General features: G+C 47.3%; 3 protein-coding genes across 3 annotated transcripts; 2 read left to right on the top strand and 1 right to left on the bottom strand.

Moving 5' to 3' along the window:
• Positions 1–6808: 6808 nt before the first annotated feature.
• LOC108652135 (cilia- and flagella-associated protein 45) lies at positions 6809–11447 on the top strand. Its single transcript, XM_089259730.1, has one exon. The coding sequence runs from the start codon at positions 9654–9656 to the stop codon at positions 11277–11279; it is 1626 nt and encodes a 541-aa protein (XP_089115856.1). The 5' UTR covers positions 6809–9653; the 3' UTR covers positions 11280–11447.
• Positions 11448–14823: 3376 nt separating this feature from the next.
• laza (lazaro) lies at positions 14824–18237 on the bottom strand. Its single transcript, XM_018102227.3, has one exon. The coding sequence runs from the start codon at positions 16823–16825 to the stop codon at positions 15746–15748; it is 1080 nt and encodes a 359-aa protein (XP_017957716.1). The 5' UTR covers positions 16826–18237; the 3' UTR covers positions 14824–15745.
• Positions 18238–21637: 3400 nt separating this feature from the next.
• Positions 21638–23366, top strand: LOC108652137 (putative phosphatidate phosphatase). Its single transcript, XM_018102230.3, has one exon. It carries the CDS (start codon positions 22096–22098, stop codon positions 23119–23121), a length of 1026 nt encoding a protein of 341 aa, XP_017957719.1. The 5' UTR covers positions 21638–22095; the 3' UTR covers positions 23122–23366.
• Positions 23367–23402: the final 36 nt, after the last annotated feature.

Raw genomic sequence — 23402 nt, 5'->3', positions numbered from 1 at the left:
TTGGGTGGTCAACTCGCGTATATATACCAAATTTCAAGTCTCTAGCATCAATAGTGCCTAAAATATAGCCAAATTTGAAAAATTACTATATCTTCAGGTCCGATTTGCCACGCCCCCAGTAGGCGTAGACATAAAATTTTTCATCAGTCATTATAGAATTATAGCATTAGCTTACGTGCGAAATTTCAACGTTCTAGCCTTAGAACTTTAGGAGATACAGTTTTATCTGATTCGCCACGCCCCCAATGGGCGTAGATATATCCACCATAGCTTTTTGGACTTGGGGGGTCAACGCGGATCTACATACCAAATTTCAACTTTCTAGCTCTTCAACTAACATGATTTCTGGTATATCGGAAAATGCATTTTCCGATTTGCCACGCCCCTAGTGGGCGGATCGGGAAAATTTTAACACTTTATAAATCGGAGTTATACACGAGTATGTGTTCCAAATTTCAAGTCTCTAGCTTCTATAGCGGCGAAATGAACTGCGTTCATACGGACAGACGGACAGACGGACAGACGGACGGACGGACGGACAGCAAGACGGACATTGCACAAAACCAATATACTAATTCACTTCGTGTTTGAGTATAAAAATAATTATAATATATAATATAATATATAATATATAATTTATATATCGATAAGTCGATAATTACCTTTGGACAGTATGATGGAGATATATTTCAAGAGGTTACTTCTTCTAACTTCTTATAAGCTGGGTGTGTTTCATGACCTAGAGACGAACATAGTACGGATATAGCCTAATCTAGTAAACAGTATTCCGCTGCCAAGCACCCTCAAGGAGAGCTCTTCTTTACTCTTCTCTTTCGCTCGCACGCAGCTCAGTTTATGAGTGAAATGAATTATGTGGCTAGACCACGCAAAGAGTCTCAGAAGGATCATTAATAAATATTTCACTCGCCGGCTGCTTAGGTCTTCAGTCAAATTCAAAGGCCTAATGCACACATACAGACAGCAAAGGAGCTTAGCATGTTTGCGCTATCCCGGGCCTTGCTAGCTCACTCTATTGCGGTGCCGCGCGCCTCCCGGCCTGCGGCCTGTCAGTCACAAAACTGAGCCCCAACCTGTGACGGGCCTGCCAGATCCGACCCAGTGGATCCGAGGGCCAACAACAGGTCTAAAGCCTCGCGACGCATCTCGCAGATGCCATGCAAAAATTCACTTCCACGCATTGGGTAATCCGCAATTTAATGACTTATTTTCTCGGCTTGCCTCCTGGCACTCGACAGTCGAGAGTCGAGAGTCGAGAGTCGAGAGACGACAGTCGCCGTTCGCGATTACCTGGCATCTTGGAGCTCAGGCTGGAGCAGCACATGTGCTATGAGCTGAGCTCTGCGCCGGGGAGCCGCTCGCGTCTTGCAACCGCTTGCCTGCCTGGCACGTAGACAAACACCTACAGCTAGAACAGAATGAGAAGAAGAAGAGTCTCGTCCCACTACATAAATTGTCATTTATTATTTTTTCAAGCAATAAATATTCTGCTCTCCTTTCATGCGAAGCCGAATACGCATTCATTTGGATTTTGCCGAGAAGATAGTCTTCTGCACGCCTCGGACTGGCCCCTGCTAGAAATGGCTATTTGCACTGCAGTCATCCTCAAATATTGACTCGATTGCCCAATGAAATTAAAGACTTGAGAACGCAAAGTGCATTATCGCCCTCGCTATAAGCTGAATAAACTTTCGCTCTAAGGGTTGCAGTTGCCAGGTGGCAAGTCTGGGAGCAGGAGGCCAGGCGGAGGAGGCGAGGTGGCGGAGGTGGCGGGGGTGGCTGGGCAAGGGCCAAGTGGCGCTGCAGTGTCGACTATTAAATTATTTTACAAATTAACCCTTTCGGCCAGACGGTCGCTAGTTAATTTATGTATGTGTCTGCATAGCTTGCATTGACTGCTACGCGCCTGCAAGTATGCAACAGCAGCAGGAAGCAGCGGAGCAGCGGGAACAGTCGGGCTTACCATTTGTCTGTTTCTCCAGTTTGGCTGCTTGCTGATTAATTGCAAATTGCAGGGGTGTCTGCCTGGCAAACCACATTAAAAGGCACAAAGGTCACGAACGGAGCGATGACAGCGCTGCTGCTGTCCAGCCCGACCCATCGATTCCAGTTGCAGTTCGTGCGTATTCCTAGTTTATTATTTTCGCTCCTACCCGTCATTTATGCAAAGTGGCGCGCAACGACCTGCCGCAGTACACACAGCAAGCACACTCCTCTACACTCCGCACTGTCCCCATTCCTAGCCTAGTGCCCAATCTAGAACCCTGCAGCGCAGCTTTGCACCTTTGATGTGCGCGCTCCACGTCGGCAAGGACTTTGGCATTGGCAGCGCCAGCAGCAGCAGCAGCAGCAGCAGCAGCAGCAGCAGCAGCACTTTCATCATTTGGCTTTTGCCTTTTTCACCCCGGCGCCACTTTCGACCACTTCAGGCAATACCAAAGGGGTTTCCACTTGACCATTTGTCGCTGTTCTAGCTGCCGTTGCCACTGCCGCACCCCCTCCTCGGCCACTCCTGGCCACTCAACGCCCGTGCGACTCTCTGGACTCGCTTCAGGTCACTCAGTCAGGGCTTTGGCAGCTGTTAAGTGTTGTGTTTTGACTACTGACTCTGCCCTCACGCTCTCTCGCTCTCTCGCACACTCTTTCTCTCCTCCTTCCTGCACCTTCTATCCTCTTTTTTTTTGGCTCTTTTGCTTTATTTTTCCTCAGCGTTCAGCTTGTTTGTCGTGCGCCTTTTGTGCGAGCAGATTGCTATTGGCCATGCTTCTGTTGATTGATTAACCATGTGACTTTAAAATCGACAGCTACTAAAGAGTGTCTAGCATACAGCTGGTAGTATCAGCACCGTTTCTCGTGGAAGCGCCTCTACCGGAAGTGGTGTGCCCTGCTCCTGGTGGCGAATGGGAGCTGGCTCCGTCTCGTAGACAGTTGGTGGCCAAACAAAGTCAAAGGCAGTCTCAGTCTGGGTAAATAGTAGGCAAATGCATTCATTAATAAATTATCGAGGCACACAAAACCTCAAACTAAAACAGCAGCCGCACACACAGAAAGCGCAACAGTGCAGAGGCTGGGCGGGATGGTTACAAACCAAGGCAGCCACCGACAGCATCAACAACAACCACAACAACAATAGCAAACAGCAGACAGTCCTGCCATGGCAAAGCACGACGGCGATATCATTACATATACGTAAAACTTCCGCCTTAGAAATTCAATTAAACTAATAAATTTTCCATTATCCTTATCGGTGGCAGCGCTGCCATTGAAGCTGTGTGTGTGTGTGCGATGCCCCTGGCATATGGCGCTTAAAGTGGCCTGGCAGGAGACTGACTTTGAGCCAAACAATAGGACGGACGGACGTGCACCGAGGACCACCACACGTGTAAAAATATCAGCAACAACAAATATCGACAATTTGCATAAATTAAAACTTGAGCTCAGGCGACGACACATATATTTATATACACATAAATAGGGTCGCCAGATGGGTTTGTAGAATATGGAGAGACCTGTACCACTATGGTTAGTGTCTGTACGCGGTTTTGCAGATATGATCTCACATGAATATCTCACACAGCTTCGTCTTATTCTAGTGAATTTGTCTTGTCATATGTTCAATCAGGAAACAGTCGAATTGAACTATTAAGTATGAGTATTATCTTTACTACTTTAACTCAAGGAGCAAAAGTCTAAGCGATATAAGTGAGTATATTATATAAAACGGGCTTAGTTGATCGATCCACAGCTTATAGAAAGTGAATGTCCAGCTCTCATACAAATATGATATAGACTATTATTGATAACATGACTGCTCAATAGATAGATAGCTTGAACAACAAATAAGATTTATTTATCGTAGTACAATCTGTCATGCATAATATACATCTGTGCTTTTCTAATTCAAAATAATAAACCCGAAAGTTGGCAAGTTTTTCATATTACCGGCCACTGAGCAACAGCTTTTCTAAACTGTTCAAGTTCAAGTTTGAAACAATCTTTTGCTGCGTCCAACTTTTTGAAATCCCAGCTCTACTTGATTTATCGATTGGCATGATTAAATTGGGAAATTGGCAGCTGTAGCTTGCCTACTGTTGAGTTAAAAGATGGAAAGTGCCGATTAAACAAGTAAGGGCAGGCAGGTGGGATAGGCGGAAGGTAGATGGGGCGTGGCGGGCGTGATGTTAAAGTGACAGCTAGTGTGGTTAGGTAAAGGTTGTCATACAAAATTAAAGCATGTTGTGCAAGCGCGTTGTCCATTTAACTCTGAGCACATTAAATGGGCTTCCGTCGGTCTCCACAGAGGACGAAAAATTTACATAGTCCCGGAAGGGAAGCGGACGGGGGGAGGAGGCGGATGTGGCGGCAGAGGAGACGGGCTACTCCAAGTAAATACGACGGGTAAATGCTTCAGCTCCAGTTTTTGCATGTGGGGCGCCGCAGCAGCTGATTTCTTTGTCAGGACACACATAGTCCATAGTCCTTGCTGGTGCTGCGGTGGGAGCACAAACACGTAAATTAATCTGACAAGTGATACTTCTGGCCTCGGGCGGTCTGGCTCCTCCTCGGTCTTCGGCACACTCGAGCCAACGTGAGAGCCGGGGACGTCAAAATGTCGCTGTGCAGGACAGCAGCCATGTGGCAAGCATAAAAGTCCTTTGGACAGCACACACACACCAGCACATGTCGCCCACGACGCAAAGCCCCGGACGCAGGACAATGGGCTGAATGCTCTCCGGGCTGACTTTTTACTCGACTGCCAGTTGATGAGACGCTGACGTCGACGTTCTCAGCAACAACAACAACAACGAGTGCACAGCGTCCCTGGGCCGAGGGTTAGTCCTGGCCTGGTCCTGGCCTGACTCTCCAGTGGGTGTCCACTTTTATTTACATGTATTGCAGTTATTTTGTATGTAATTTATTTCTCAACAGCCTGACGGCTGGACAGCAGCGCGCCAAGTGCGTGGAAGCCTCAGTAGCCAGCAGTCAGCAGCTACCGCAGAGATCCGCCTTTCCACTTTCCCGCCTTACCTTCATACCCTTCCCCTCGGCCTGCAACGGTGTTTGCTTTTCGGGCCCTCTCCTTGGAAGCCTTTTGCGTTGCTTCCATCGCTCAGTTGTTTGAAGCTTACAGTTTGCAAAGTGCAATCTGCAGCACTCTTAACGTTGTTACCTCGGACAATATTCAGTTTTAATGGTTAGGCTGTGCAGTAAGTGGCCGAAGTCTGAAAATAAAACAGCTCAAAGCCCACAGCGAAGAGTAAATTCAATGGATTTTCATTGCACACAATTATATCTTAAGATCTGATCTACCAAGGCACACTCCATAATCCAATACTTGTCAGATACTTAAGTATATTTGATACTTTTTATAACATACAATGAAATAATTCAAGTTATTCCGTAAAGTCTCTGATAGACTTTGATTCTACACAAAAATGAGCAAAGTGAAAGTATTCATATCAAAAACCTTTCTGTTTTATTTGAATGAGATGCACCGTAAATGATTCGCTTTTCAATACCAAAATAGATACAGAGTTTACATATGTTACGAGCAGTCTGTTAATATTCGGTTAAGCATGTCACTCAGACCCGCATACTAGAGCCGACTCTTAGATGCCTCAATTCTTGTAAGTGCATTGTTTTGAATGATATATGACTAACATTAGACAATGCCCGATGAGAAGCACTTAACAAGACATTAAAATCACTGCAGTTTGATTGGGAATGGCCCATTGTCGCGCTCAGCTTAATCGATTGAAAACATTTGTGAATTTCAATGAAAAGTTTCGCCAACGCCTTTGCCGTCATTTTGGCACTTGGCAGAGCAATTTATTTACATGGACATCGGGACGGACGATTCGCGAAAGTGGTAAGCAAAAATTGATTAAAACATCACGTAATCGCAATCGACGTCGCCGTCGCAGCGCTAAACGGCGCCAACAGCAAGTATCATCTGGAATGTTGCACGTACGCGTGCGGTTCTTATAATACAGTCAGCTCGTATGAATATAAATTTCAATCAATCTAGTCGACTTCTGCGAATTCGCATTCGATTCAATTCGATTCAGCAGTGGGGCAATGCCGAGAATTATAATTGTGCTCATCAGGCGGGGGTCCCAGGTTCAATTGCAGATCGCCCATTTCACATCGGGCAGCGAATGACAAATTGAACACCGATGATGAGAGTGGGGATGACTCAGAGTGGGTCAGCGGCAGTCGACTAACCTGACCCAGCATCTTATCAACATCACCATAAATAAGCCAAGCGGAATCCGCGTATTCGAATTCCTGGCAGCAACAGCCAGCTCCAGCCGTAGAGCCAGAGCGGACACCGTAATTCTTTGCTGCAGTCTTCATAAATTTCATTTTTACATGCAGAAGATGTCAGTGCCCTGGCCGGGGCCCAGTCGGCCAAATATGGTTAATGACTTGTTTGTGTGCTGGATTAAATATAAATTATATTTTTTGTGGCGCGACCGCAATCGGAGCAGAGGGCTTACGGGGACGGGTACGGGCACATGACAGGCAAATGCAAAACGAAAAATAAAACAAAGCAAGAACAAGTTTCGTACTGCAGCATGATTAAAATTTTATTCCAATGAAATTTGTTTGCATGCCCAAACCGAAAAGGGCAAAGCAATGCAAATTATAACTGTGAAGGGATTGCAAAATATGTGAGCCCCACACAGCCATGCACTCCTGTCGATGATGGGCGAGTGGTTTAACGACGATTTTTATTGATGATGCGCAATATACATGTGCCAAAACATGCCACTTAATTGATATCAAATAGAAAGCTCGTTGCTTTTGATTTTGATTTATTGATGAAAAATGGACGCTGCTCTCAAGCAAATGAACTAATCAAAAACATGAGTTCCCAAATTGCACCTATTATCAGGCTGAGGTTCTGTGTGACATTTGGGTCAGTTAATCAAGGGATTTGCGCCACATACAAAACAGCTTGGTCCTTAACATATAGCCCGCAATGAATCAAAAGGCTAAAAAAGAGGGAGAAACGGAAAGAAGGCTGCACATAAAAAAATTAATTTACAATGAAAATATGTGGAAATTTATGTACGCAACCCTCAAAAGAGGCGCCACTTGCAATAAAAAATTGACCAGGACATAAGTTCAATGGTGCGTATGAGTAATATGTGTGGAGGAGCAGACGGACGGTGGGTGCTGGAGGGTGGAAAGTGGAAAGTGGCAGCCGGAATGCTACTTACGAAATATGTTTCGTAATAAATAAAAATATGCGTGCGAGCAGAGCAGCAGTGAAAATGATGTGCTCTTAGTCCTGCGAGCAGCCGACGAAGACAGGAGACTGCATGAAATTGCGCAAGAAGGAGGCAGGGTGAGAGAGGGCCGTGGCGGGGTCGCTGTTGCTGCCAGGCGAACTTGAAAGCTGCCGACGATCAATAATTTCCACACAAAGTTATGCAAAGCTGTCAGCCAGGACGGACCAAAATCCCTGCACATGTTTATGAAAATGTAAGCGAACGAAACATCGAAAATCTGCAGCCGGAAATCGAATGTCTGTCAGTGAGAAATTTATATAAATAGCAGCGGAGGGTTAGTAAGTAGCCCGGCGCCATTCAACTTCACTACTCCTACCTACCTCCCGTCTCCTGCGAGTCGAGTCGAGAACTGACAGTGATACCACCCACCCATACCGACATAATTTATGCAAATAAGTCGGCACACGCATGTCTGGCAACGGCACAAACACTCCCTCTAGCGGCTCGCCAATGAATCATATGGCTAAAGGAATTTGACAGCTACTGCAGATCCTAAAGAGCTGCTTTGGTAATAGGCCCGTTGGGTACTGTCACGCTTGTCTAAGTGGCGTATGGGTAATGCATCCAGGCACTCGGCACTCGACTCTGGTGATTCGAAAGTGGAAATATCCAAAGTTTTGTGCTTAAGTCTGTCAAAGTCAGTGGACGTCTGTATCGGGGCAGTGGGCGCTTCGTCTCATGCACTTGACTTAAGCTCCAGCTATTGTCTGGCTGCAAACTTGGCTGTCTGCTGCTCCTCCTAGGACTTATCCTTGCTTTTCACCTGCCACCGAGCGCAATAAGAAAACAACGCTGACAAGATAAGAGTACTACTTAACCTTAATTAACCCAGTGGCATAAATATTTGCAGCTTAGAGATGATATGAGGCTAGAGACCCTATAATGAGAACTTCAAGCTGAGCCAGACACCGCTCAATAGCACTTTGCATATAATCAGCTATCCCATGTGCAAAGCAGCCATGCATGAGCTTTCTCCCTCTCTCTGTCTCTCTCTTTCTGCCGGGTAGCCATGCTGTTAAGCCAACAACTGGACTGCTATTACACTTGGCACGGACCCTTGACCAGGGCTAGACAAAAAATTGCCCATTTACTCAATCGTGCACTCGAAGATGTCAATTTACATTTGCGGCTAGCACTGTCCACCCCAAGGGCCGACTGCCTAGGAGGACGGTAAATGAGCCATGGGCGAACTGATGCTGCCTGGATGTGGCTGGTGAGCCGGCTCAAGTTGACTTTAACGCCTGAATGCATATGTGAAACACTCGACGAACGATTCGTGATGCGCACATAGTGAAAGTTTTCGTTCCGCCAACTTTTTATTAAAGTCAGCACAAATCTATGGAACTTGGTTTGGTTTTAAATTTCCTTCCTCCCCTACCACTCCCACTCCTTCTCTCTGCATGTGTTTGACAATGTGGGCGTGGCACTTTGGCTGTCTGTTGCTCTGGTCAAGTTAATTTGTATGTGTGGCCATAAACTTTGCCAGCTTAGACTTGCAACACGCCCAACTGGGCATAGCTGAGCGCCCTGCACGCCCTTCTCGCCCCGCCCGACCGACCAGCCAGTGGTGGCTCCTCGCTCTCGGACATCCTCTTTTGATATCTCAAATGTTCAGTTGCCAAGTCCGACTCGCCATTCAGTGCTCCCAACTGGTCTCCGATTCCAATGGCCACAATGTGTGAATTTTGTTGGCTTATTGCTTTTGTTTGCCGCATAATTGCTGACTTCTTTCACACACAGTCTGTATGTAGTGTGTGTGTGTGTGTGTGTGTGTGTGTGTGTGCGTGTATGCTAGACGCTTTGTCCTTGAGCATTGCGCATAACTCACATGACCGAAACGCTGGAAATTTATGCTTCGTTGCATAACTGACGCTCATGTCGAAGGATGCTGGAGCTAGGTTGGGTCTGAGGAAATGTTTGGTCAGTGGCTAAAACAGATAACAAGCGCAACAGCCTCCAGGCGGGATGGCTGACCACTGGACACTCTCCAGGCCTGACCGCTCCTCTGGCCTGATGTCAGCTGGCGGGCTAATGTCTGGGCTCGGCAGAAAATCAATTCCTTTTCAATCCACAACTCCTGCTCCATTCACCGCATTACTCAAAGCGGTTTCCATATCCACGCAAGGCGCCAACAGTTTCGCGCCAAGTGGGGCGGTTAGCCCGCTTCCAAGGCGACCCTCGCTTGCTGCATGACAACAAACAACAAACAATAAACAACAAACTAATAGACGCATAGCAACTGGGCAGGCAGGCTATGTTACTTTTACCACGTTTCTCGACATTGAAACTGACTGCGTCGCTTTGAGAGGAGTCTATCTTCCAGCAGATCTGCTAGCAATGCCCTGCCTTTCGGCCTGTAATGTGCGATTTGTGAGCGCCGAGGCGCAGCTCAAGCAGAAGTGCCAGGAGTTGAGGGCTCGCGCCCAGACCGCCGCATACCGTCCGCCCATTGGAGGATATAGACCGTTAACATCGCAAGCCGCTCATCAGGGCTGCTTCCAGAGAGGAAATGACCAGTTTGCGGCCTTCGACCAAAAACAGCTGAAGCGCAACGAGCGCGAGAGGAGGCGTAATCAGGGCGCCAAGGAGCTCGTGCTGCGGCCAGCCGACCTGAATCGTTTGAAGGAAAAATGCAAGTTTGTGAGCTTCCATGACAAGCTGCAGGCAATTGAGCAGGCCGAGACGGAGCATCGGAAGCAATTGCAGCTGGTGAAAGAGACCAAGCAGCGCTTCAAGCAGATCGACGATGCTCGCAAGGCTGTGTCGGTGGTCGGCGAGAGTGAGAGAGAGAGTAGCGTTGACGAGGCCTTGGAGGAGCAGAATACTGTACTCAGTCGAGCCATTCTGGCCAAGCAGGAGCAGGAGGAAGAGGTGAAGCAAATCAACCGCATGATTCTCGACGCCAAGTGCAAGGCAGTTAGAGAGGCCCAGATCCAAGAAAAGCAGCTTATGGCCAAGGCCCTACGCGAAGACGACGAGCGCCTCGCCAAGATGGAAAACGAGCGAGCGAAGGAGGCCCTCAGTGCCGAAGATGAGCGAGAGCGCCTGGAAATCGAAAAGCGCGCAAAGTACGCACAGGAAATTCGTCAACAGCTGAGCGAGCGCGAAAACAAACGCTTCCTGGAGGCCCAGCGGGTAGCGGATGAAGCCAAGCAGCTGCGCAAGGCGAGCGAGCTGTTGCGTGAGGAGGAGGAGCGCCAGCGGAACTTTGTGCAGCTACGCAAGGCGCGCTTCCGCGAAGAACTACAGCGGATACGTGACATGTCGAATGTTTTCAAGACCATGCTCAGGGAGCAGGAGCGCTTGGCGGACCTGCGGGTGGCTGCCTACATGCGCGAGAAGCAGGAGAAGGAGCGCCAGCTGCAGGAGATGCAGAAGGCAATGAAGAAGCAGTTCGAGAGACGACAACAAAGCATCTTCACAATCGCCACGGAGGCCCAAGAATCACGCCAGACCAACGAGGAGCTTAAGTATCTTAGGGAACGCAATCGAGTGGAGCGCGAGTATCGCCAGCGGGAGAAGGAGATGGCAATGGCCAAGCGCGAGGCCGAACGCGACTTGCTTCAGAGTCGGGCCCAACAGGCGCAGGAAATGAAGCAGCGCCTCGCCCAAGAGATTGCGCACGCCGAGGAGGACTTCAACCAGTTGTTGACACGCATGCGGGACGAGGAGGAGAAGCAGAAGAGGCTAGACCAAGAGCGAGAGCAGCGCACTCAGGCATATCGGAGAGATCTGAAGCAACAGATGACAGACAGGCAAGAGGAGCGACGTCGCCTGACGGAGATCGAGCACGAGCGCATGCAGAAGTGGATGGAGCAGGAGCGCCAAAGGGATGCCAACATCAAGCAGGTGATCACCTCTAAAATTGCATCTATGCGCGACAACTGCCTGCCCGAGAAGTACCTGCAGGAGGTGGAGAAGCAGCTCAAGAAGATTCAAAGCAGTCGCAATCGCATTCGCTGAGGTCCCAAATCGACCGACAGCACAATACCAGCTCATGGGACGAGCTTACAATGCATAGCTTTCGGCGGACATTTGCGGTGATCAATGGACATCGACATTTCAAACCCCTCCTATAACTATGCAATGCGTGTTTTCAAATGAAAGTTAAGTTACTTGAAAGGTATGTGTTTTCAATCTTCATCTTCATCCTTTTATTAAAAAAAATTTATAAAAATGATACAAAAGAAATTTTAATTTGAAAACAATAGCACAAAGACTTTAAATTAATGACCCAATACTTTTTTTACGACTTTAATAATGTTTGAGCATTAGAATTTATTGCATATTTGCTTATAAAATGTTTGGGAATTTAAGCCTGTTCTATATAGTAAGAGGTGTAGTGAGAGAAATAATGTTAAAATCACATCATAACATTAATAATCACATGAAACTAATAATAACCATAAATTAAAACCCAAAAAATTAAAAAAAAAAATTAAAAAAAATAAAAAGAAATAAACCAAATTAATTAATAAAAATAACTAAAAAATATATTTAAAAGAAAAAAATGGAAGCAAAAAGTAAATATAAATATAAAAAACGATAATTGATATGTACTGGAGTTTAAGACTTGATCAAGTATTCTATTTTTATTTAATGTTTGTTTCTGTTACACAGTAAAATGCTTATACATTAATAATACAAATACAAGATATGTATATTTATATTTGCATCCATTTTTATTTTTGAATTGATTTCAGTTTGACTCTGATTTTGTCAATACATATTATTCAATAAATATATTCCAGAGAAGGTTATTAAGCAACGCAACCGTAAATTATAGTAAGACAGTACAATAGATTCGAGTACAAATATATGATTTATACGAAACATTATAATATATACAAAATAATTATATATATTTCATTTCTTTTAAATATCTGTTTAGAACCAAATAAAGAAAAAATTAGTTGTGAGTTTGTAGTTTGTACGAGTGCAGGTTGCCATGGGAGGTGTTCTTTGTAGCGATTCTTGTTTTGTTGCGCCGTCATACGATTCGAAGCATACATGTGGAAGGAAAGTTGTCGAAATGGCAGCCCCGCCCAAAAGTATACTACACAATTTGGGATACCCGCAAGCCGCAGCTCAAATTAGTGGAGCTGAAATCAAAGGCATTGACGATAACCATGACATTGTTGCGTGCGACACAGTTAAACACCCGGCAGGACATGCCCAAGACATCCCATTCCCGCGCACAGTCCGCTAATTTCTTAGCATGTGGGTGTTTAGTTTGCCATTCTCTCAATGCATTCAATGGCTCCCGGAGGCAAGCACACACATGCACATGCACACACACATACACACAACAATTACGAGAGCTACAGATGGCAAAAACTACGCCGCATTCCCCGTCTCCTATCCGTGAATGAGTGGTAGCAACTTTTGGTTACAATAAAATTTTATTATGCCAGACACATACGTGGCACACACACCCACACCCACACCCACACCCACGCCTCCACACACGCACACGCACACGCACACACACATAGGGGCAAACAAAGCAGCCACCGATGCTGAAAGTTGAAGATGGCTCCTCCACTGCCTGACGACGATGAAGTCTTGTGCATGGTTCAATTATCGTATTTCATGATTCGTTAAATTTTCGCATACGCCAAAAAATACGCAAGACATTGCTAGACCCACCTCCCGTCGCGTCCTGCTCACACACCGCCGCTGCTGCTGGCGGGCAAAGAAAATCCAAACTGAAAAACAGGTTTTCCCCTAGCAACCATTGTGATGTCTACCTACAATGACGCTGACGCTGGAGACGGGCTGGAAAACTGCCAGACGAGCTGGCTATTCCCTTCCCCTTCCCTTCCCCTTCCCTGCCCACACCGATGTTCCGCTCCACTCTCTGCTCTATTCGCATGTGGCAGTAATAATTCCAATGACAATAAACGTTGTCGTATTTACAAGTACCAACACACTTGCACCCACACACACACACATACACACTAGCACACTGACATGAATTGATGAGAAAAGTTTTTGAGGAAATGTCAATAGAGTAGCTGAGACAAACTATGCGTCGCTGTCGTAGAAGAGCGCTGTCAGATACAGTGGTAAAATGTGCAGAAGAAACACAATAAATCTGATGCTCAAAGCACAGTGGGGCTGCCAGAAGCAGCTATCAGCCAGTTCACGATTCAATGTTGCACTTATGGAGCCAATTAAATACCAAGGCTGCAATCAGTTCAATCTGTATTTAAAAAGTACTTCAGTTTCGATCAAATTTTGGATTAGCTTTCGCTTTTTGAGTTTCATTGAGTTTCGCTTGCGAATGGGGAATACTTCAGACTTATGTAAATATAGCCGTAGCTGCTGCTCTGATTTGATTCCTGCCCACTGTTCGGCATATTTGCCATTTATAAATATCATGAGTGGCAAAAGGTAAAAAGGCAAGAAAACAGATATTGTACGAGTAATTGGAAAAAGGGAGGAAAATTGCAGCAGCTGCACTGCACCGCACTGCACTGCACTCAGCACTCCGGCGGAGCACTCACTCGTTCCATATTCAAAAATTTATCTGCAAGATTGCACTCGATTGTTTTGTATTTGGCGGGAGGGGAATGGGATTTTCCGTTTCGTTTTCTGTTGTGCTTGAAAATAAATTGCTTGGCTTTGGTTTTGCGTGCTATTCGTAAGGCTTTCCCTCGGTGCTGTGGCTCCATTTCGGGCTTTGATTTCGTGCGCACCGCTAAACCACAAAAGACTTTTGTACTTCAAAGCGGCAGTTATCTCGTAATGTATCTGCGTCTCTAGCTGTATCTATATGTTCGTATGTGCTGGGCTAAGTGTGCTCATATCTGGGTGACTAGGAAATGGGCCTCAATTACATAGCTGAACATCAATCGTGCTGATGCGCTGCTTGGGGGCAAAAATCAATATCAATTGGCAAACTCTGCTGATTATGCCAGGGGCAGATAGATTCGCCAACACGAATTGGTGCCGGAAATTGATTCAAATGCTTATAGATCAATTGAAAGCTATTTGTATATGGCATAAAATCAAATGAAATTCTTGGCTCCTCATCTGCATTCCGGGCCAAATTATTGTTTAGTCGAAATTGTTTAATGTTACTGGCGCCAAGCCTCTTCATAAGGGAACCTTTGTTTATTGTGATTCACTTATCAGCCCAGGCATGCAAAAAGAAACACGTTCTCTGTGGAGCACCCACCCCGGGTGCGAGCCACCTAGACGTTGTACTATTTGTACTAGTAAGTCCTTATCAAGTGATTAGATACGAAGCCCCTCTGGTGCACCCAGCCTAGCAGAGGAACTGTTTGTCGTGTGTCTACAGCGTATATTATGACCACAATTACATATTGGCTCTATCGACAACAGCTATCGCAACTGCGTGTCGCTTTGTCTTATCTGGCGCTCTTCTATCTGATTCTTGTGTTAAGGAATTTGCGAGATAGGTTTCCTCGAAAGTACGCACACTAGTTGAAAACCAATAAACAGTTCAGGGCGATTTGTGCTATAAAGCAGATTATGGACCTTATAGAGAGAGTTCTACAAATCATATTAAAGTAATTCGTTTATTTAATGTAATGGACAAACAAACACTAAACATAATTAACATAAAACAAATAATTATTAATAAATCTGTTCATAAATCACTCGACTCGAGCACTAATAAATCTTTAACACAAACTACAGCTAGAACATTTCAGATGACATTGCATTGCTTCTTAAAAAGAGTATACAGGTTTCTCGCAATGGAAGACGAGCATATCAATTCATATGTACCCTATTTCATTAGGCTCGAAAATCCGAATAATAGATGCGCCATGAACGAGCATTGCGCAGTTGCTTGGACTGTGGCGACTCGACTTACTTTTACTTTGTTCAATATTTTTACTGCCTTATCGACTCAGTGGCTATCGCAAGGCATTCGAAACTATTCGACGCGAACGTCGACGTCGACGACGCTGCCTGAAGATTGTATCAGCTGATTGGGCAGCCGCACGCTGCAGCAGGCCGCCATCTGCTCACTTCAAAGCGGCAGCTGCGGCATTGTTTACTAACAAACAAGCGGCAGCCGCCAAGCGCCGAAGGAGTTGCTGCCGCTGAGCCAGTATATCTCTGATTCGGGCCACTCTACAATGGATGTGATTGCGAAGCGCTGAGAGCGCGGGCTGAGCTACTGAAGAGTCGCTATGAGGACGAAGTGCTGGACATCTGTGCATGAGCGCTTTGATAAGAATTATTTTGAGTCGCCGTTCGCGTTCCATGCCCACGGTGCGAGCGGCCGTTGCACAACGTCGGATTTCGTAAATCATTAACGGCATGCGGCATGTGCATATCAGGTAAACAGTGCGCCGCGCGCTTATCACATTTTGGTTAGCTTCGATTTCTAATGGAAAAATAGTCGAAATAGCTTCAGCCTATGAGACCCCATCTCTGCCAGATCTGTCGGCTTAGACAGCATTCGGCAGGCTCAACGGCAGCACTGCTCCACTGGGCGGTGGCGTTGCTGAACGTGATGTGGGCGACTTATTATAGCTGTCGCTGTCGCTGCCATCGCTGCCATCGTTGCCGTTGCTGCCGTCGCAGTCGCAGTCGACGTTGACTGCGTGGTCGATATCGTGATCGGCCTGATCATCGACGTAGTTGAGTCCATAGTCCAGCGACGCGGCCGTGTCGGAAGCCGCAGCCGCAGCCGCAACCGCAGCGCCTGCTAAGAAGTGCACCTTGGTCGAAGCCGTCGAATTGTTATTCTCGGCCAGCAGCTGGCGGTGGAGATGGTGGTGCCGATGGCGGTGTCGATGGTGGCAGCCAGTGCAGATGGTCGGCGCAACGGGACTGGCCGCGTGGGGTCGCACATGCAGCAGATCGCCCACATAAATAGCCGTGATCGTCGCATAGACGACGCCCAGTAAGGCGCCCGCCAGCACGTCCGACCAGTGGTGCCAGTAGTCGGCGACGCGGCTCAGCGAGACGTACCAGGCGGCCATGAGCAGCAGGAACTGGAGTATGTGGCGCATGACGCGCACGCTGCCCCGCCCCTGCCATACACTGTGCACGTAGAAGGCCAGCAGGCACATGGAGTAGAAGCTGAGGCTGCTGTGCGCGCTGGGAAAGCTCACGTGGAGCTCGCGTATCTGCTGCGAGGAGAGGTTGCGGTTGCTGCAGTAGAACTGCTGCACGTACACGTCCGCATTGTGGGCATCCGCGCAGCTCGAGCCGTCGTGCAGCCGCGGCTGGCAGGCACTGTAGAAATGCGGACGCAGTCGGCCCACCACGTGCTTGGCCAGCTCCGTGGTCAGGAAGGTGGCGATGAAGCCGAAGCTGAACGTCGCCTGCGAGCGCCACAGATTGCGCAGGTATTTCCGCATGCGCAGGTGCCTGCAGCGGCGCATTATCTCCACCACGCTGATGAAGAGCATCGGCAGCAGCAGCATCATTACCAACAGCATGGGCACTGTGATGGTGCACTCGCGGTATGGGTAGCGCAGGGACAGATCCGAGCAGAAGAAGCCGCGCTTGAACGTGCGCATGATTGCGTTGATTCGGAGTTAACTCGGAGTATAATCTGACTCAATGTGGGAGGGCTGGCAGTTTATTCGGAATTATTTCGGAGCTAATTAGGAGTCAACTAATAGTCAATTCGGAGTAAATCTTGAGTTAATTTCAAATCAATTATTATAGTTTCCATTTTCCCAATTTGGAGTTCTCATTAATACACCGGTATAAGTATTTTGTATTGGGAGTCACTAAAAATATTTCATGGCACTCGTTCGTATGAAACTGATTTGAATTGTTCGGCAAAAAGCATATATTTTGTTTTGAAATTGTTTATTGGCTTCCTTATCACTTAAGCACTCACTGATCTACACAATCGGCATGCCTTATGGCATCGTCGGCTTAAGAGCTTTAATCAACAAAAATGTTTGCAAGAGCGACCCGCTTGTTCATTCACTTTTTGGCACTTGGCAGTCACAAATTGCGCTTTCGTTTATTTTCGTAGATTTATCAACTCGAGTCGCTTTCAAGACAGGCATCACGATTTTCAAAGCTCGCGTCAAAAGCAATTTTCTATTGTTTCTGGGAAGCAGGGAAGCTGGGAAGCCGCTTTAATAGCCCGTCGGAATAGTTTTTCAAAGTATTAGCGCGCGCATTTTTTCGGAGTGGGAAATTAAATCAATTGGCCAGAAATGCCACTGTCAGTCGTTCGTCTCTGGCTTAGCTGTTGCCTTTTCTTTTTTTTTTCGCCTGTGGGCTGTGGGTTTCCTGGGCAACAATCTTGTTGGCCGTGTTTGCTTCGTGGTCTAGCCAGAGCTACGCGACGACGCTGACGGTTTGCTTGGGCGACCGAATCTGACTGTGACTGTGACTGCGACTGCGACATCGGCGATCGTGCCGCCGAGCTGCTCAGTCGCGCTGCTGCTGCTGCTGCTGCTGCTGCTGCTGCCGCTGCCGTTAGCTCGTGGAGAACCCACTAAACCCACCACAACTGCGGAGGAGGGTTCTTGTTGTTGTGCGCATTGGTTCGCATTGATATTGAATTTCAATGCTATGTTTTTCTTATCAATTTAGCTACGTCGGTGGCGAGAGCGTCGCGTCGTTAGCGCTTTCGTCTCGGCCTGGGACCAGTGCACTTGTGTTTCTCGGCATCGGTGCTGACGCTAATGAGGAAACTGTTGGATTGTTTCAAGGTTTGCTTTTGCAAAGTTTGCTTAGGCCTGTTTGCCAGAGTCTTGGCATTTGCGCATAATGAAAGAGTTGCATTTACCCGATGAATGCCTACGGAATGAAGGAGTGCCTCCGCTCGAGCAGAGTCTGAGGCAGAAGCTGAGTCTAACCACGACGACTCCCATACCCTGCCTCCCTTTCCAGCTGTAGGTCAGCGCGACGTGACTAAATGGCTGCTGGGCTCTGCTCGGATCGCTTGCTGCGTGTCTTATAGCGATTGTTGATGTAGGTCGTCGCACGGGCCTCTCGAGCAAGCGTAAGCTATGCGCAGATATGGAGACGACGGCGACGGTGAGACCCACTTGAACAAGTACTCCGAATGCTGCTGGGGCTGGCATGTTGCTCCGCAAATGCTGTCCATAAACTGCAGCGACTTTATGGCCACTTTGTAGTCTTACAGCGCATATAGCTTCTTTATGGCAATTTCAACTGCTCAATTTACATAGAAATTGACGCGATTGGGCCGTTCGCTGTTAATTTATGCTAATTTCCGAATAAAGCGAAGTTGAAAATCTGTTGGATTGAGACTCCGCGAGAGACAAGTGAATCATTGCAAATGGATTTAACGATCATATTTCATCTGTACCGGATTGAAGCTAAAGGGCTCAACAGAAAATGTTTTCTTATAGCCTATCTATATATGTATACCTTTAAGATGGTAATAGAGCTTACTCACTTACTTTTGTATACCAGCCTAATGTTATATCTTAGGGAGGGGCTATTTTTACATCTTCTTATTTTCAGCCACGATCCATAATTTAACAGAAAGCATCGATTGTTAAGCTCGAAATGCATTCACGATTTTATCATTCTTAAATTGGCACAATGCAAAATTCCAATTGCAAGATTAAATTGAATGAATTATATACATGGGACCTAAGTAAAAAACGGGTTAACTCATTGTAACCTATACTCTACACAGTTTTTATTTTATTTCATTTTTGCTTTCATTGTAAGCCGATATCAGTGGATTGGATTAAGCACAACGATACCACACAGCCACATCGCAATAAAATACGCCCCACTTCCAGGGCCGAGTAATCCGCAAGCCGCAGATCCACAGCCCATAGCCGTATCAATGAGAAACCGCAGCACGCGCCACAAAAAGCGATCAATGCTGACCTGAGGGAGATAGACGCGAGAGACAGAGAGAGGGACGGAGGGAGGGGCAGGTGTAGAAACAGCACAGCATAACAAAAGGAAAAAGGAAAAGAAACAAAATTCAATTGGATCAGCGAATTTGCAATGTCGCTGCAGTAATACAAACGAATAACAAATAAATATTAATTCAAATTAATTTTTTGCGCAATTCATCAAACGCGCTGAGGCAGCGATTACCCAACGCGACATCGATAAGCGCAAGTGCCCTGTCTGGGCCTGGGTCTGGCTCTGGCTCTGGGCTGTAAATTAAACTACAAAATGCAGTAGCCATTGTAATGTCAACAATCCGAACTGGTTTCAGTCAAAGATCGCCAGCCCATTGAAGCTCGGACCTCATTTCTGTTGGCTCATCAATCCGTAAATCACTTTTTATATTCGTTCGTTAACTTCCCCTTTCGCCTTGCTACCCGACCCACTGGCTATATGTATTACTATAAATATTTACAATATACACACTACTAAGGCACTTAATGCTAGTCAAGCTACAGTCTCGAAACTTAAAATATACATATATTCATGAATTCAATATTCACATCTATTCATCAAAATTATATAGCTGCGCTCATCTCTCACATGATCTCCTCGGCAGATAGATCTATAGATTGCCCACTCATTGGGATGTGGCAAGCCCAAAAATATAGATACCAGTATCTGTTTCAACTAGTAATTATAGCCATTACTGAGCGACTGAGATTTTCGAAGCTAGGATTATCTATAATTTTAGCTGTTGCGTCGATTTTGCATTCGGGCTATGTGAAAAGGTTTCGCAATTCAAGTGGAAAAATTCGAATCGAGAAAGTGTAGGAGAGTGAACGTACGCAACATTCCAATGGGGAGCGACAGGTGTGGCTAATTAGCCAAAGGTGTAAGAATGCGATGCCAATCGCGTAGGCAATCGCAGCCGAGTCCAGCAGCACCCACTGAGCCCCGCGGACGGCGCGATAAGTCCCAATTGTTTGCATCGTGACAATATTTTGTTTTTACTTTTCTCTGGGCTAATTGTTGTTTCGCGGCTTGTTTAGCCGATCCCCCGGCAGCAGGTGTCGCCTGTCTGACAGCCAGGTGGGCTGAGGCGAGCTGGAACTGAAGTAAGTTACTGATAAGAACGAATCGATTCGATAAGAGGCAAATATGAATAATAAGAAATAAATATTACTCAGAAAAAGTATCAAGCCTTTTATCGAACTACGTCCTACAAAATGGAAGTAATTAACATAGTCTCCTACAAGAATTCACACTCTGCGGTCAGAGCAATTGAAGCTCCGAATTGAGAATAAATTGATTTTAATTCTTTGCACGTGCAATGCACCCACAAAGCAAAGGCTCAGCCCAGTTATGAGAATATCGGCAGCGGCCTAGAATGTGCAATTTGTATAATCCGCTATCAATTAGTCACTCACACAGAAGGAAGTTGAGTAATTTTTGAAACGATGATTAATTCCAGTAAAGGAAGCGATAGTACAATTTATAAATAGCGAATATACAAAGATTATTCCTTCTTCCAATAAATAGCGCAAATTATAGAAAATCCGATTCACAAAACACACACAAGATCCGAAATGCTTAAGCAAGCAGTCAGGATGATCAGCATTATAAGCAATAAACAGCCCATCTCAATTAACAGAATGTATAAATTAACACTCAAATATGAGAAATACAGTTAATACATGCAGACTGCATATAAATATCATAAATATATTTGAACAGCAATTTAACAAGCTAACGAGCCGCAGACGCCGACAGCTGCGAATTAAGTTAGTGGCAAAAGCTGCGAGTATCTATAGAGGGGAACCCGTTTGAGCGCAAAGCTCTGCTTCATTGAGCTTTCGAGTTGAGCTTTCGAGCGTCATTGAGCTCACAGCGTCAACAGCTGCGAGGCCTGAATCAAGAATGCGAGTGACGTCAGACGTCAGAGTCTTCTCGCGCAGGTACGCAGGTGGGCACTCGGAGGTCTGGGACGTTGCACATCGGGGCAGAGCTGCGCTGCTCGTGACTCATGGCTAAGCTGCAAGAGAGAAATTCCCAAGGTATAGTCATTGGCGAATCAGTCCAAGCAGCAATCAGCCTCCGTCCCGGCCGCAGCGCCGTAACACTTCACTGGCTCATGGCTTGGAGCATCGCGGCGCGGTTCCACTTCATATCCACTCGCGAACCATGCACACGCATCAGAAGTGGAGTTGCAGCCAAAGAGAGCCACAAGGGGCAGGACCTCCCCCGCACCTCGACAGACGTGCCCAGGCATATGTATATAGTAAACAAGTTTTCTTTTGAGCGGTGCTAATAATTTCTTTGGCCGCAGGTGAAACCAGTTTCTCCACGTCGATGCTGTGTGGGGCCCAGTTCGGAAGAAATTTGATAGTAAGTGCTACGAGTCGATCTGCAGCTAATTCGCACAAAGCTTCCTAGGCACTCTTTTGGGTCAGTTTGGTAGCTTGAAGGGCTGCCCCACTTCCGAGGCACTCAATGAGCTGTGGTGCTGGGTCCAATTAAAATCCATTGTAAGCCGCAGTCTTGATTTTCATTTCAATGAAACTGTACGATATAATTTTTAATTATTTATGGCTTGTTGATAGGCAGACTTGCACGTTACCAGGCAACAGCTGAACCACTTGCCAAGTGGGCGGGGCGGTGTGCGAATGTAGCACGCGTAGAGCGGCAGCAACACGACTGCTCGAGCACTTGCAGTCTCATGTGACTGACAGACCGCAAAGAGCTGCCACAGCAGTCATTGAGAACAGACACATAGAGAGGGAGGGAGAGAGAGCAACACACAGAGAGAGGAGAAAATCACGGCCAAATCGGGCCCAGAGCCAGACGAGACACTCAAGCAGCGTCGCTCGGTTAGTAAAGCGCGGTTTGGCGTTCGGTTGAGACCTCTGCTAACGCATCTTCAGTTCGGAGTCGCTCGATCGCCATGTCCAAGTACACGAAGCTGGTCCGCGGCATTTGCGATCTGCTGCTGTGGGTCGCCCTGATCGGCGGCATTGTGGCGCTGGTGAAGCTGGTGAAGCCTTTCAAGCGCGGCTTCTTCTGCGGCGATGAGTCACTGGGCTATCCCCTGAAGGAGGGCACGATTGGGGTGGCGTTGCTCATTGCAGTGGCGCTGGCCGTGCCCACGTGCGTGATCATTGTGGTGGAGCTGTTCAAGCAGCTGCCGGGTCGGGAGGCGGGAGCCCGGGAGAAGCGCGACGGCTGCCGACTGCTGCACCGCATGGGGCAGCTGTACAAGCAGGCTGGATACTATCTCTTCGGCCTGGCCATGCTGTCGTTCGCCACGCTGCTCAGCAAGCTGTGCATCGGGCGCCTGCGACCTCATTTTTACGCCGTCTGCCAGCCGGTGCTGCCCGACGGCTCCAGCTGCAGCGACGCCCAGAACGAGGGGCGCTACATCGACAGCTACACCTGCAGCAATCCCAACATGACGGACTTTCACTTTGACCAGCTGAATCAGTCGTTTCCCAGCGCCCACGCCAGCCTCATGATGTACTCGATGCTCTACCTGGCCATCTACCTGCAGGCGGCGCTCAGCACGCGCATCTCCAAGCTGATGAAGCACCTGCTGCAGTTCCTCTTCGTGATGTTCGGCTGGTACGTGTCGCTGACCAGGATCACCGACTACTGGCACCACTGGTCCGACGTGCTGGCCGGCGCCCTGTTCGGCGTGCTGTTCGCCTGGCTGACCAGCGTCTATGTGGCCGATCTGTTTGCGTTCAAGCGCTGGGGTCGCGCTGGCTACTCGGCCAACACGCTGCGGAAGGGCCACGTGTCGCCCAAAAGCTCCACCAAGTCGCAGTCGAATGCCGCCGCAGTGGCTGCTGCTGCTGCTGCTGTGCCGCCTGCTCTGCCCGCCTACACCTTTGGCACGCTGCCCTACCTGGCGGCGCATCCTGCTCAAGCGCAGTATGCCCAGCCGTACCACAACTACGGATACGTGCCCTAATCCTAATCAGAATCTGCGGCGTCGCAGGCGAGGCAGGTGCTCCACGAACCCATTTACGCCTCCCAGCCGAACCAGTAGAAGCAGTAGAATAGAAGCAGTAGAAGAAGAGCGAGCAGTAGAAGAATAGTCTAACACAAATCTCTGTTTTGGTTATTATTATATTTTAGCATAATAAAATTCGATATTGATAGCATAATGAAGCGGAATGTTTCACTTGAAAGAAAGTTGATAATGATTCAAACGAATTCGGCAATGAGCTGTTGATCGAGCTTCGCCTCGAG

Source organism: Drosophila navojoa, chromosome 4 (genome assembly GCF_054131105.1).
Source record: "Drosophila navojoa isolate 15081-1374.11 chromosome 4, UAZ_NAV_1.0, whole genome shotgun sequence".
In the NCBI taxonomy this organism is placed as follows: Eukaryota; Metazoa; Arthropoda; class Insecta; order Diptera; family Drosophilidae; genus Drosophila; species Drosophila navojoa.
This window is presented reverse-complemented; position numbering and strand designations above follow the sequence as displayed.

Coding starts and splice junctions, on each gene's coding strand:
- LOC108652135 (XM_089259730.1), top strand. CDS start 9,654: ATGCCCTGCCTTTCGGCCTGTAATGTGCGATTTGTGAGCGCCGAGGCG.
- laza (XM_018102227.3), bottom strand. CDS start 16,825: ATGCGCACGTTCAAGCGCGGCTTCTTCTGCTCGGATCTGTCCCTGCGC.
- LOC108652137 (XM_018102230.3), top strand. CDS start 22,096: ATGTCCAAGTACACGAAGCTGGTCCGCGGCATTTGCGATCTGCTGCTG.